At 34.7% G+C, this 14,417-nt stretch overlaps 3 protein-coding genes across 3 annotated transcripts; 2 read left to right on the top strand and 1 right to left on the bottom strand.

The window, feature by feature from the left end:
• The first annotated feature begins 2,884 nt into the window (after positions 1-2,884).
• On the top strand, positions 2,885-5,250 carry zen (zerknullt). The gene is given in 3 exon segments (NM_001172719.1): positions 2,885-3,562; positions 3,782-3,854; positions 4,250-5,250. Coding segments are annotated over 3 exon segments (1,650 nt in total). The 5' UTR covers positions 2,885-2,920; the 3' UTR covers positions 5,185-5,250.
• Positions 5,251-7,169: 1,919 nt separating this feature from the next.
• Positions 7,170-9,981, top strand: LOC119628660 (homeobox protein SMOX-3). The gene is made up of 2 exons (XM_062668997.1): positions 7,170-7,307; positions 8,976-9,981. Exon 2 carries the CDS (start codon positions 8,976-8,978, stop codon positions 9,879-9,881), a length of 906 nt encoding a protein of 301 aa, XP_062524981.1. The 5' UTR covers positions 7,170-7,307; the 3' UTR covers positions 9,882-9,981.
• Positions 9,982-10,181: 200 nt separating this feature from the next.
• On the bottom strand, positions 10,182-14,059 carry LOC119628656 (homeobox protein ceh-63). Its single transcript, XM_038011810.2, has 3 exons — positions 13,900-14,059; positions 13,619-13,688; positions 10,182-12,890 (listed from the first exon to the last, which is right to left on the bottom strand). The coding sequence occupies exons 1-3, from the start codon at positions 13,951-13,953 to the stop codon at positions 12,346-12,348; spliced, it is 669 nt and encodes a 222-aa protein (XP_037867738.1). The 5' UTR covers positions 13,954-14,059; the 3' UTR covers positions 10,182-12,345.
• Between the last annotated feature and the right edge of the window lie 358 nt (positions 14,060-14,417).

Genomic DNA, 14,417 nt, shown 5'->3' with positions numbered 1-14,417 from the left:
AGAAGAATACACCAAAATCACTTCAAGATAGGCTTTGGAAATTATAATTTTTCCTGGTCTTCTCCAGGATCCCATCATCAGATCTTGATGATTACAGGACAATTCGAGAAGTCTACTCTTCAGAACAAAAAAAGTTTTTTTTATCAGAATCGGTTCACGCATTCTCGAGAAATCGATGAACATAGATAGATAAAAAATGGTGGTCGAATGACCTCCTATTTTGAAGTCGGTTAAAAGCATGATTTTGGTACTTTAAATAGCTCCTTAACATTCTATTATTCAAAAATATTTTCACTTTCTATGTAAATTAAGTCGCGGATAAAATTTAGCGTTATGCCAAAGAAACTATTCCACGCCGACGAAGTCGCAGGCAAAAGCTAGTTCAAAAATAATTAAATTCGTTGCATTTTCACGGGATAGGTAGTTCTTCGCTTATTGGTCTATAAACTACTAGTAGATGTGTCAATCCGTATGTTCGTTAAATCAGAAACTGGCGAACATACTGTAGTATTTAACTATAGCAGATACATATACCCGAAGTTTATATACTAGTCAATCTATGCAAAAATATTGTGCATAAATACAGTAAGTACTATATTTGTGTGAAATTTCACCCATATCCGGTTCAACATTTTTGATTTTTTTTTGCCTACCTAATCGTTGGTAGCGGTTATTCCAACCACGCGCGTACGGATAAGTAAGCTCACGGGGCTCGACCTGAGAGTACTTACTAACACTAGCCCTTGTAAGAGCAGCACTTCGTTGAAACTACCACTGGATCGAAATCGCATTGTATAACAAGCATTAAACATTTTTTATTGCCTTGATAAGCAGACGAGTATACGGCTCATTTAATGGTGAACGGGTACTATCGTTCGTGGATGATTTCAATATCAGAGGCGCAGTCGTCGCTGCCTATCCCTAATTACTCTCCTCAAGCCTCGTTTGATGAGGAAAATGATATATATTCCAAAACCGGATCGGGTACCATACGAAACAAATTTTCGTATTTATAATCTTTATATATTATTTCTTCTGTGCGTATTTTTGTCACTGAAATCATTAAAATCGGTCCAGCCGTTTAGTCCTTCTAACCGATTTTAATGATTTTTTTGTTTGCGTTTGGGTGGCACCCTGGATGATTTAAATTCACAAATCAGCCCGGCAAAGGGCGCTGCAGTCGGTACCTAGATTATTTATCTTTCCTATAAATAATTTATATGGCAAAACAACGTTTGCCGGGCCAGATAGTATTATTATAGATATTAAGATTTTACTAAATACATTGATAATTGAGTGGAGTATCTGTAAACTCTGTCACAAGGAAGTTTATCTAAAATAATAAAGTAGGTTGGTACGTATGTAGAATTCGCTTCTATCTTAATGAGTTTGGTATCAGTTGAAGTAGGTAGGGACCTACATTACCCACGTAATAAATTGTGGTTTTACGCATCTGTCATAGGGTTTTATCTCACTTTTGACGGTAGGACGTCTGGTTACCTACCAAAAAAGTATGCATTGTTGAGCCAGTTCAAAATTAAATGTTGATTTACAATTATTAACTCTCAGATAATCTCTTTTCTATTTTTCAACAACAGCTTCGGTCATAGTACTGCTCTCTGATATGGATCACGTGCTTATTCTATATATAACTTGCTTCTTCTGACTCAATCTTGTTCTCACAAACCAACCAATACTCAATAAAGATGCTTTCTTCGAGCCTCTTTGGGGTATCAGGTTATACCCCATCACATTTTCGCGGTACTCATCATCAACATAGTTAATTTCACTACTTAGAAGCATTATGAATTTAATTATTGCTTAGGTGGTTGGATTAGCTCAGCTGGTGATGAGTGGTTACCGTAACTCATATACATCTACAACGTAAATGCCGCCACCTACCTTGAGAAATCAGTTCTAAGGTCTCAGTTTTTGAGTTCAGCAGCGGGCTTATCCTTTAAACCGAAACGCATTACTGCTTCACGGCAAAAATAGGAAGAACGGTGGAACCTGCTTACCTACCTGAGTGAACTCACAAGAAGTCCTACCATTAGTAAGATTAGTATTTTAGTTGCGCAGCAGCAAAATGATGCATTTTTATAAAGTTTGTGTAGCGCAGTCATCCTCCGTACAATGTTAATACAGTAAAAGTACACAGTACCTATTATTTAATCTTATGAAATATGACAGTAACCAACGCAGAGTCCCAAAAAATGCTCGCTAAGATTTTATGTAAAATAAAATATAGCCTTTGATAAAACGTTTTTGATTTTAATACGCTTGTACAAAATTCGTAGACTATTTACGAACGAAGACTTCGGTGCACTTTTTCATTAAAAAACATATTACATATATGTATAAAAACACATTATCAATTTACTGAAATTGATAATTTTATATGTAAATAAAATTATGGACAAAAATATATATGGACTTTTCATCTTTTATATGACTGCATTTAAAAGTTGAAAAGCCCATATTTTTCTTCCACGTTTTTAAATATAATATTACTACGTTTCTCTGCAGTAAAATAAAAATAGGTAAAGAAATGATTACTCTTTGGACAGGAGAATTTCTTAGTGATTTACGATAAACATTTGTGACAAGCATTCGTGCTACCGTTACCAATTCTAAACTATTATCTATTGACTGTCCACTATCTGAAACCCAGTATGTTAGGCTTATCGGAGGCACACAAGCAAAAAGCCCTCCTAAAATAAAACACACAAATGAACGAAGTCATTACCAAATTAACCACAAACAGGTGACAAAAAGCATTTTGTAAACAAGCCTCAATCTGTCCGGTCGTTTAAATGTTTAGTAATACAAATTTTGATGTACAACCTGTGCGCTTGTAAAATTTTATTAAGTGAATTAACTGTTTGTGTGAGTGAGAGTGGTCTCATGCAGGGTATGAGCTATGTCGTCAGTGACGCCATCCCCACCAAGCGTGGTATCAGATAACGATGACTCGAGAAATTCCACGTCATCAGAATTTTCTAACGCTACCATTGAAAAACACAATATAAACAATATAATTATCACCCAAGAGAAAAGCGCATTTAGGCCTAGCGGACTGTCTTCTCATACGATCCAAGATATTATCACTGAAGATGTCAATTATCCTATGGGCAATAATACCTTCTCTGATTGTAAAGTCGAGGTTTTATCTCCAATACCTAGTGCTTTCGTGCAAGACTACAATTCCAGAGATTCGACTGGTTTTACTATTCACGACATTCTTGGATTGCATCAACCATTCACTCAACCTCATATGCCGGATGAAACCCAAATAAGATACGATTATCAATTGTCAAACTACGAAAATGTCAATAACATCGGTCAGAATTATTGTTCTGGAACTGAAGAAGTAAGTGCGGAAGGATGTCTGACAAAAGATGATATTTTGTTCAATTCCACTTCTTCGCAAATAAACAGTCAAGTTCTTTACGATAGAGATTACGCTGATAAAGAACTTATCGAATATGAACGAAGGGGATTGATTGCGGACGCAAAGGATCACGAAAAAATTAACTTACAAGAATCTGGTTTCAACAATCAGGTAAGGATAGTTTGGCAATATGGACCCCAGACACTAAATGATCGGCCAGCACGAGTTTTGAAATGTCGTCGACAATGAGTTTTACCGCAGAATAACCGGATTTTAATGACAATTTAATTTTATATTGATAATAGCCATTAAGAAGTAGGTCGAACATACCTTATTGTGGTGTGATACCTAGTAAAAGTGAGACGCGTTTAAATTAATATATTTTTACAGAACTCTTCTTGGACCAACCACACGTCTTTAAGTACACCTATCGTAAGAGCCTCAACATCCATATCAGGAACAGGTAATCTCCTTCGCTGTTAAATATAATAAATGTAGCTAAATATATCGATTAAAAATTATTAGTTGAAACCACTACGTTCTTCCATAATTCAATTCCAGAGATCATTCTTGCCACGAACCATCCCGACCTAGACTGAACTCCAAGGTGTTTTCTAAACGCTATGACATGTCCTTCTTCAAAGGAGGTTTCAAAGAATTCTTACGCAGTAGGCCACGGTTATCAGACATAATTAGGTACACCATGTGTTAATCTGCCTATAATAGCGATAAAATTATTCAAAACCGGTTAAAGTACACCTTCCAACTTTTCACTTCTCATCTTGTAAATATTTTTATTTTTTGCTTAACCTAATCTAACATCTTCAACTTCTCTAAAAATTACAACACTAATTTCAGGAATGTCATCTACATCACCACCGTTTCAAAAGGGCTTCACAAAACGAGCTAGAACTGCTTACACCAGTTCTCAGCTAGTCGAACTAGAGAACGAATTCCACCAGAATCGGTACTTATGCAGACCAAGACGCATAGAGCTGGCAAATTATTTACAACTTTCCGAACGACAAATAAAAATTTGGTTCCAAAACCGTAGAATGAAATACAAAAAGGACAATAAACATAACAAGCCATCGTCGTCTGTGGACGATAGCAGTCCTTCAAGTTCCAAGGAGCTATCTCCTAGTCAAGATCACAAGTTGAGCCATGTGCGAAGTTGCGGAGGTCACGATAGACACAGGCGATTGCTGAGCGACAGTCACGCGAGCCATCACAAAATATACACTTCAGCGAACGACAATATTACCAGACCTCCTGATTACAGTGCAATGAATTCAATGAAATCTACAATAAAAGGACAGCAGGGAACAATCGAATTGCCATCATATACACCGAATCTATCTTATTCGTCGTACTATGCTGCCGGCACGAGTGGTGCAGCTTACTCACCTCTGTCTGAAGTTTATCGGTACACTAACGATGACTCACTACCGTCGAATTCTACGTTACCGCCGCTAACATCAGATAGCTATGTTCCAAACGGAATAAATTTGAAGTTAAACGAGGACATGACAAGATTCACTTCTAATACTTCGTATTACAGTTCATTATCTAATAGTATCGTGATGCATCATCCACCAACAGATTCTTATGGATTTAATGCTATCACTTCGGTTCCGACACCTACTTATGATGAAGGCAGTTTTACTACAAGAACCTCTACTTTACCACTAAGCCAAGATTCATACTTTTCATATTTAACGTCTGCGGAAAATGCTAATCAATTAGCCTCCGCTTCCAACAACAAGTTACCGCCGTCGTATGTTTCCTTATAACTAACTAATCCATCTTAATTGCATAATTTACAATTTAACATGAGATAATGTTCCATATTTCTGAGTATATAATATTTAGAAAAGCTATTTTGTTTATTTGTAAATTTAATTTAAAATACACTCATTTGTATAAAAATTCGCAATTTGTAAAAATTTACAATGAAATAAAATTATAAACAAGAAACTACAGTGAGAATACATTCTAAATCTTTGTTAAAATGGTAAATGCAATTAACATCCATTTGCTAATTTATGCAGAGGGAATCTAAAATATTGGTATAATGGTATAAACAGATTGTATGGAAATAAAGTTTTTCATCTGAGCGTCTTGAGAAATGGTAGTTAGCATCCGAGTTTGTAACACGTAACGCTTTCACACCCTAGGGTAAAAGAACCGTAAGTACTGAAATTACGATGAATGAATTTGACCTATTGTCTACGGGCTAGTGGCGGCATTTACCTTGCAAATATTTATGGGCGCTTTCGACCTTTTAATTACAGAAAAGTATTGAAAACAATTTTTTTTATTATAAAGAATGTTAGATTAGATTCTTAATTTGATATCAAAAGAGCTAACGGACCACCTTATTTCAAAAAGGGCTCGGAAAATTCTAAGAAATAATTGTAATTTAGTTTTACATTGCATTGTATTTTTTACATGTTAAATATGCAATATTTTATCGACAAATTAAAATGGGTTGGCTAAAGAATCGATTGTCTCTGACACTGCTGATATTCATGAGTGCCGGTGACTACTTATCATCAGATGATCCTAAAATTCGTTCTACACGCTATGATTGTAAATAAAATGAAAAAGGTCCCCAACATTGATGCCATAAGCCTTTTAAAAAATCTACGTTTTTGTAATTCGCTGATTATAATTTCAGTATAAAATTATCAAGTCTTATTAATAAAATTGACTTTTTTTAATAGTAATTTATGAGTTTGCATTGCTAAACCAATTTATTTAAAACTTGGTTCAGTTGTTCTTTGCGTTCATGGAAGGTTTTTTGTGGTTCTTACGCGAGGTGGTGCGAAAACATTTTAAACAATTTTGCGGCCGAGAGTCGCAGTGGAGCGTGGTCATGTAAACGAATATACAACCAGTCGTTCTTTGGTTTAGATTCGTTTAGAATTTGCGCACAATAAGAACTTCTAATATCTGGAAGACTGACAGTCAAAACATATAGCTTTGAGGTTTAATCAACTCCGCGAGACACAAATGCTATTTCTCTATTAAATACCATAAGTCAGAATATTTTAAATTAATAATGGCGTGTCCAGTTATACAAACCATAATCTCAACAACCTATAACTGTACTACTGTCTGCCCGTAACTTATCAGATGTTAAGTTATGCACCATTCTGTCCCCTACCCCAAATTACAAAGATGGTATTGTGCATTGCAAGCTCGAAGCACGATCCTACCAAAGCTTATCACAAAGCATTCGTGAATTCCAGTTTAAAGCCTAAGCTTTATTCTGGCTTATACTTAGTGTCGCCCACGGTTTCCGATAACAACTTAACACTTGGCGAACCGTGAGCTTGATTGCCTATCTGATCTAACTAAAATACATTAATAACTCAAATTAGTCATTATTAAATTGGTTTTCCTCTTTGAAATCCTCCAAATTAACGTCTTAATGATAACAACGAGTGGTCAAAAACTAACAGTAATTGTTTTATTTTATAGAACTAGTTTATTTTTATCGTCGTGAACTGATAAAAAAGAATCGATGTAAATTATTTGTACAAAAAAAAATCAGTACTAGTAAAAGTTATTAATAACAAATTGCAAATATTTGAATACTTTCACGTAGGTATATTAAGTACTTCATTTATTTGGAATATGTACGAGAATAAAACAATGTTTTTCTGCACCAATATTTTAGAGTACTCCACAGCCTAGTTAAAGATTCTTACGCATCAATGCTCTGAACAAAATCACACGACGCATGCGTGATTTGACGATATCCATGATGATCGCTGCTAAAAATGAGGGTATTTGATAATATTTGTATAAAACCTAGTAATTTTTATTAAATTTCGAGCTCAGTCTGAGTATTGCTCTGTTATATTTAAAGATTTAGTGCAACTGTGGAATGTACATATCTATTTGAACAGTACGTAGCGTATTCAATTGTGTTTTATTAAAAAAAAAATTAAGTATATGTACTTTCTTTTTAATTCTATGAGGATCTTCATTGTCAAATTGTGTAGATGACTGTGTTCATTTCTTTTGCATGTCTTCTGTTTTTACAGTCTTCGCAATATTTTCGTAGACTGAACAAGAAAATATAATATGTAATTTCTACTTAAGTGCTTTTGTTTATGACGATAAAGATACTAAAGTAACAACGATACGTTTTCGTTAATATATTGTAGTTTTTTTTTTTACATACCTATCATTCGAACCAGAACAATTAGGTTCCCTGTGTACGTATTGAATCGAATATCATGGAACACGATTTTGCGGTGCCTTAATGAATCATTCTAAATAACACCAACACCTCTGTTCGACAACGCACCACCTTCCAAATTTGAGTTTTGACAATTTCCATTATGTGAATTTACTTCCTGGGTGTTACCAAAGCACTATATTATAAAACAAGTTATAAAACGTATTTGTCCAAGTTTAAAAATATTCTTTTGTGTGTACAACAAAATCACTATCTACCACTATCCACCGCCTGAGCAGTAATTTTTTTTTTATTACTTAGATTTGTGGACGAGCTCACAGCCCACCTGGTGTTAAGTGGTTACTGGAGCCCATAGACATCTACAACGTAGACGCGCCACCCACCTTGAGATAAAAGTTCTAAAGTCTCAGTATAGTTACAACGGCTGGCCCACCCTTCAAACCGAAACCCATTACTGCTTCACGGCAGGAATAGGCAGGGCGGTGGTACCTACCCGTGCGGACTCACAAGTGGTCCTACCACCAGTAATAATAATTTGGCATGTAACCCATTAATTACTGATAAGCGATATTACCACTTTGTATATACAGTCAAACCTGGATAAGCGAGAGTTCAAGGGAGCACTATCTCATTCTCGCTTATAGAGGTTTCTCACTAACCCGAGTTTCTCACTAATGCACCCTCTGAATTTCATTTCGCGATTTTCCGGATTCAAACCCATTCACTATTTTAAGTTTATCACTTAATGACAGTACTTTAATTTTCCGTTTTGACATGATGCAGAACAGAACTTTCCTTCGCAATTAATTAACGATAAACTGAGTAAGTCCGACAAACAGGACGGTACACAGGCACACGTGTCCATTCGAGAAGAATGCGATAAAATAATAACGTTATTTAGTTCCATTAAATAGAATAGTTTCAATATTGACGAGAAAACAATACAAAAACAATGGTAGGAAGTTCCACGAAAGTTAAGAATGAGTCATAAAATAGCAGATGTTAAATTTGTAATTTGTTTTGTCATTTGTTCCTCCTAAATATTTATAATATAAATAAATAAAGCTCGACTGTCGCTTATAGAGGTATAGATACGTAGCAGTCTCACTTACGGAGGTCCATGAGGGAAAAACGACTCTCGCTTACAGAGGTTTCTGTTTCTCGCTAATAGAGGTTTTGGGAGCTTAAAATGACGGGTCCTGACTATTACTCCCACTTATAGAGTTTTCTCACTTATCCAGTTCTCACTTACCCAGGTTTGACTGTAATATATAATTTCTTTTAAAATTGTAGGCTTCTCCGATAATAGTAATAAAAATACATGATGGCAAAATGCAGCAAGTGTTAATTCTATTTGGTTTTACTTTACAGATGCAACGTTTTCAACAACTTTCCTTTCCAACCAAAAAAAGCAAAAGAATAAGGAGCGCTTTCACTACTGAGCAAATAAATTATTTAGAAAATGAATTCAAGAAATCCCATTACATAAGTGCTGTACAACGTAAAGAAATAGCAAATATAGTAAATGTACCAGAGAAGGTAATTAAGATTTGGTTCCAAAACAGAAGAATGAGGGAAAAGAAAGAGTTATGTCTCATTGACAACTATGAAGAAGATGAAAGTTCACAGAACATACCATTTGTTCAAGATCCATCGAGCTACGCCAGTACATCAACACAGGACGCGTCCGTTTCATTGCCATTAATGAGTAATACTGTGGAAACTATTCCACAACCTGGTACTAGTAAACAAATTGATGATCTCAACAAATCGTATGATAAAGATAACGAAGAACAATTTTTGATTACAAATGAAGGCTCTACTCTATTCCCCTATTATATTGATTTATCTAAAAAAAACGAACATATCAAACAAAACTATCCAGAAAAAGCAAACATGAAAGCAACTGGAAATACAACAAAATCAATCAACCATAATCGAGAAAATCCGCTAGATTTATCACTGAAAAATAGTGTTGTAGAGAACCAGGGCGATATCACAGCAACAGCCGACAGCCCACGTATATTTCTAATTGATTCTCAGTCGTATATGCCTCCGAAAAATGTAATTGACAAACCTGTTATTCCAAGCTTGGGACAAGATATACCTGCGAGTACTTCAAAAACAAGCAATGAAAAGGAAGACAGTGAAAAAAAAAGCTGTTGTAAATGTAAAAAGAATGGTATTTCTTGGCCTGTATTATTTCATACCAATTCAACGAATTCTCAGTTCATACTAGCTGCTATAGAAATACCAAATCCTAATCCGCCAAAATGACTATATATCTATATTACGAAGTTATAACAAAACATTCAACGCTTAGTGTTGTTTGCGATTAAAAAACAATTTGTTTTTGCATTATGTAATTTATTTCAATAAAAAATACTTTTAAATTTTCGAATTGATTTAACCTATTTTTAAGCCTATTTTGTTACAATACTATTATAATTTATAATTTACTAATAATGTCCGTGCTTTATAGAAAATATACAATTAAGATTTCTTAGAAATTCGTTTCACAATTTTAGTTTTTTTATTTAGACAACACTTAAAAAATAAATACTTTAATTAAACTATAATTAATTTGATAAAACATTGTAGTAAATATACCTAGTCAGGTCATAAGTATTGTCACACAGTAAAAACTTTTCTTTTAGAATGCTGGCCACAAAAAAGTTTATTGAATTCGAATTTCGAATTGTTCATGAAAATAAAAATGTATACTTTTAGAATTTTTACTAATTTTTAAATATGGAGTGGACGCTTAAAGAAGACCGTGTTGCAGTTATTGCGTTGCATCGTTACGGTTACGCGCCAATTCAAATTTTTAACATACTGAAAAATTTGAATCTAACCAAAAGATTCGTTTATCGTACCATCAAACGATACAATGAAGACTCTAGTGTAGATGACAGATCAAGAAGTGGTCGCTCTCGGTCTGTTAGGACTCCAGCAGTGAAGGCGCGAATTCAAAGAAATCCCAAACGTAAGCAGAAACTGTTGGCCCTTCAGATGGGGTTAAGCAGAACCACGGTGAAAAGGGTGTTAAATGAAGACTTAGGGTTTCGGGCATATCAAAGAAAAACAGGACATCGTTTGAATGCTCGTCTAATGGACCTGAGACTGAAGAGATGCCACGCTTTGTTTAAGCGGTACGCGGGAAAAAAATATCGGGAAATTCTTTTTTCGGATGAAAAATTTTTACCGTAGAAGAGAGCTACAACAAACAAAATGATAAGGTGTACGCACACAGTAGCGAAGAAGCGAGCAACCGTATTCCACGTGTCCAACGAGGTCATTTTCCATCCTCGCTCATGGTATGGTTGGGAGTTTCTTATTGGGGCTTAACAGAGGTACATTTTTGTGAGAAAGGTGTAAAAACGAATGCAGTTGTGTATCAAAATACAGTCCTGACGAACCTTGTGGAACCTGTTTCTCATACTATGTTCAATAACAGGCACTGGGTATTCCAACAAGATTCAGCGCCAGCTCATAGAGCGAAGAGCACACAAGACTGGCTGGCGGCGCGTGAAGTCGACTTCATCCGGCACGAAGACTGGCCCTCCTCCAGTCCAGATTTGAATCCGTTAGATTACAAGATATGGCAATACTTGGAGGAAAAGGCGTGCTCAAAGCCTCATCCCAATTTGGAGTCACTCAAGACATCCTTGATTAAGGCAGCCGCCGATATTGACATGGACCTCGTTCGTGCTGCGATAGAGACTGGCCGCGCAGATTGAAGGCCTGTATTCAAAATCACGGAGGTCATTTTGAATAAACTTTAGTGTCATAAGAATCTATGTTTTGTTAAGTTCATTTTGGTATATGAATGGTTACATAATGAATAAACTTGTTTCAATTATTTTACATTAAACATGTGACAGAATTTATGACCTGACTAGGTACATTAACAACCCTGGAGTTTACAGCAAACAAGAACATCTTAGGGTTAGATGACTTTTGTTTTAAGCGCTTAAATCGATAACGTCAAATTTACCTTCAAAAAATATATTTGCATATACCAATTACAGGTGGTAAGGCGTATTGTGAGTCTCCACGGGTAGGTACCACCCTGCCTTTTCTGTGGTGAAGCAGCAATACGTGTCAGTTTGAAAGCCAGCCTTGGCACTATAGAATTGAGACTTATAACTCATGTATTAAGGCGGGTGGTGGTAATTATGTCGTATTTGCTTATAGGCTCTGGTACTACTTAACAATAGGTGATCCGTAGGCTCGTTGACCCGTATAATCAATAAAAACAACTAATGCACTATCTAGAAAGAGCATCATTGAAGTTATAAATACAATATTATCTTTACACAATTTTTTTTACTTTATGCTTTGTCAACTTAATAAAATAATCTCATCCATCTGAGCTGGAAATTATATGTAAAAATAAATCTTTTTTTATATTAAAATATATTAAATTTATAGAAAATAGTATGCATACGTACTTAAAATAACTATTACTAATAATAAAAATAAAACTAGTTTACAACTACCAAGAATTAATAGATTAGAAAAATGAATTCAGAATTAATGATCGATTCACGAGGGTTAAGGAGTCGCAAAGTTTCAGCAAATGTGGGTTATGAATCCGCTGATTATATTATTGGCGCGGTTTATGATTTAAGTAGCAATAGTATGATTAGGTGTGGACGTAAAATCGGTAAAAACGAACCAAACTCATCAGTGAACTAAGCTATCTTCATATTATTTTGGAAAATCATAAAATATCGAATTAGTTTGTCTCTTTTAAATTATTAAAGTTATTGAAATTTTTTGGGCACCAATAATTATTTTTTTCGTAATATTGACAGGACGTATCTTGTACCGGACTGTTGTATGTTAATGTATTAATTGGATAATATTGGGTGTACGTATAGTCAATATTGGTGCCGTAACAAAGTTCTGCATCGAGTGAATTGGTTGATGTTTGGGCAGCATCAGAAGTTGCATACAAATTCTCACCGTGATTACTGGGTAAAACGAAATTATAGTCTGGATTTATTACTGGTGAATTACTCGATGGTTGGGGATTCATTGTCTCTGGCTCAGCTAAAGAATCACTTGACTCTGAAGATTGCCTTTTCTTTTTCATTCTCCTATTTTGGAACCAGTTTCTGATGCATTTTTCCTCAATGCCCAATTTCTGAGCTAGCTCTCGCCGGTGGCTTACGTGAATGTAATTTGTCTTCTCGAATGTACTCTCTAACATCCGTAATTGTTCCCATGTAAAGTTTGTCCGTAAACGTTTGCATTTCTTCCTTGCAGTTTTTATTGACTCTGTAATGTTAGCGATGAATGTTATATTTAACTAATTGAACATTTTTTCACACATTTTTAGTCGATTCGGTTATTTTTCAGAGGCAATGACTTTGCCGTCCAAGTTACTATTACTATGTATTCGGAGCCCATACATGTCACCATCCTGTGTCTATCGGAATCAAAAGCATACATTGCATTCCAGTTTGAACAACAGGAGGGCGTTCTTTCAATTCCGCGCGGCTAGGTACCACCGCCTCGCCTATTTCTGCCGTGAAGCAGTGATTCGTTTCGGTTTGAAGGGTGGGGCAGCCGTTCTAACTATACTGAGATTTTAGAACTTATATCTCAAGATGGGTGGCACATTTACGTTGTAGATGTCTATGGGCTTCAGTAACCACTCAACACCAGGTGGGCTGTGACCTCGTTCACCAATATAAGCAACTAAAAAAAAAAAACATTGAGGTTTCGACGTCATAGTTATCTTCGATTGATCGAAGATAGTTATAGTGAAATTAGACCTTAGTAACCGACACGAATGAAAAAAGTAGAAGAATGAAACCATTCGTTAAGCTTCATTGCCATAGAGATGTCAATCCAAACTAAAATCTAAAGGGAAGTAAAGAATAATATCTAGTCAAATTTTACATATAAATATAGATTGAGATATAATTTTTTTTATCAATTGATTGAATTAAATATTACATAAAAAAATATCAATGACAAGATAGATATTGGACAATTCTTACCTTTTTTTGTATCGCATTCCGGAACTGTGGACGATTCTGTGAATGGCATGCCATTTTCCCATTGTGTTTGCTAGAAACAATGCGTAATTCTTCAATTATTTAATTGTTAAAATAAAATGAAAAATTTCATTATTAAGATGGCAAATTGAATTTAGAACTTCAAATTTTTCATGTCGCTTTCACAAAAGTAATTTGTTTTTAAATTATCTAACAAATCAGTACTCTTAGGGTAAAACTTTGATGCTTTTTCAACAAGTAATAAAATAAGCAATCGAGCTTACCTCATAAGTGTTACTATGTGGTGTCAAATCTGATAGAAGAATGCTTTGAAACATTTTGTTCGTAAACTATAATATTATCCTTCAAATAATAACTAAATTCGTATTTGACAAAAATAATGGATACGTCTACCTTCAATTTGAAATAAATACTAGTCCAAAGATGCGTTCTAAAACAATAATCATTTAAAAAATAAATATGAACATTACGAGAATGAGAAAGAAAGAATTGGAATCTCCAATGTAATTAAACGTTTTTCAAATCTATTTTTTTCAGTACGAATTATTTGAAATAATGTAAATGAAAAAAAAAAATTAAAAAAATTATAATACTAAGGCGATTTTTTTTTTCAAAAATACAGTTTACAGGCAGAACTGAACTATACTAACTAATACGTAGGTCTGAATGCTCATAGCTATGTTTCGAAAGTGTGCTTTTCCAATTGAGAAAATTCATAGCCTTTTAAAACCATATTTCAGAATACTTAAGTGCTTTATAATTGGATATTTAAAAGGAGTGC

Source organism: Bombyx mori, chromosome 6, assembly GCF_030269925.1.
Source record: "Bombyx mori chromosome 6, ASM3026992v2".
NCBI lineage: Eukaryota > Metazoa > Arthropoda > Insecta > Lepidoptera > Bombycidae > Bombyx > Bombyx mori.
This window is presented reverse-complemented; position numbering and strand designations above follow the sequence as displayed.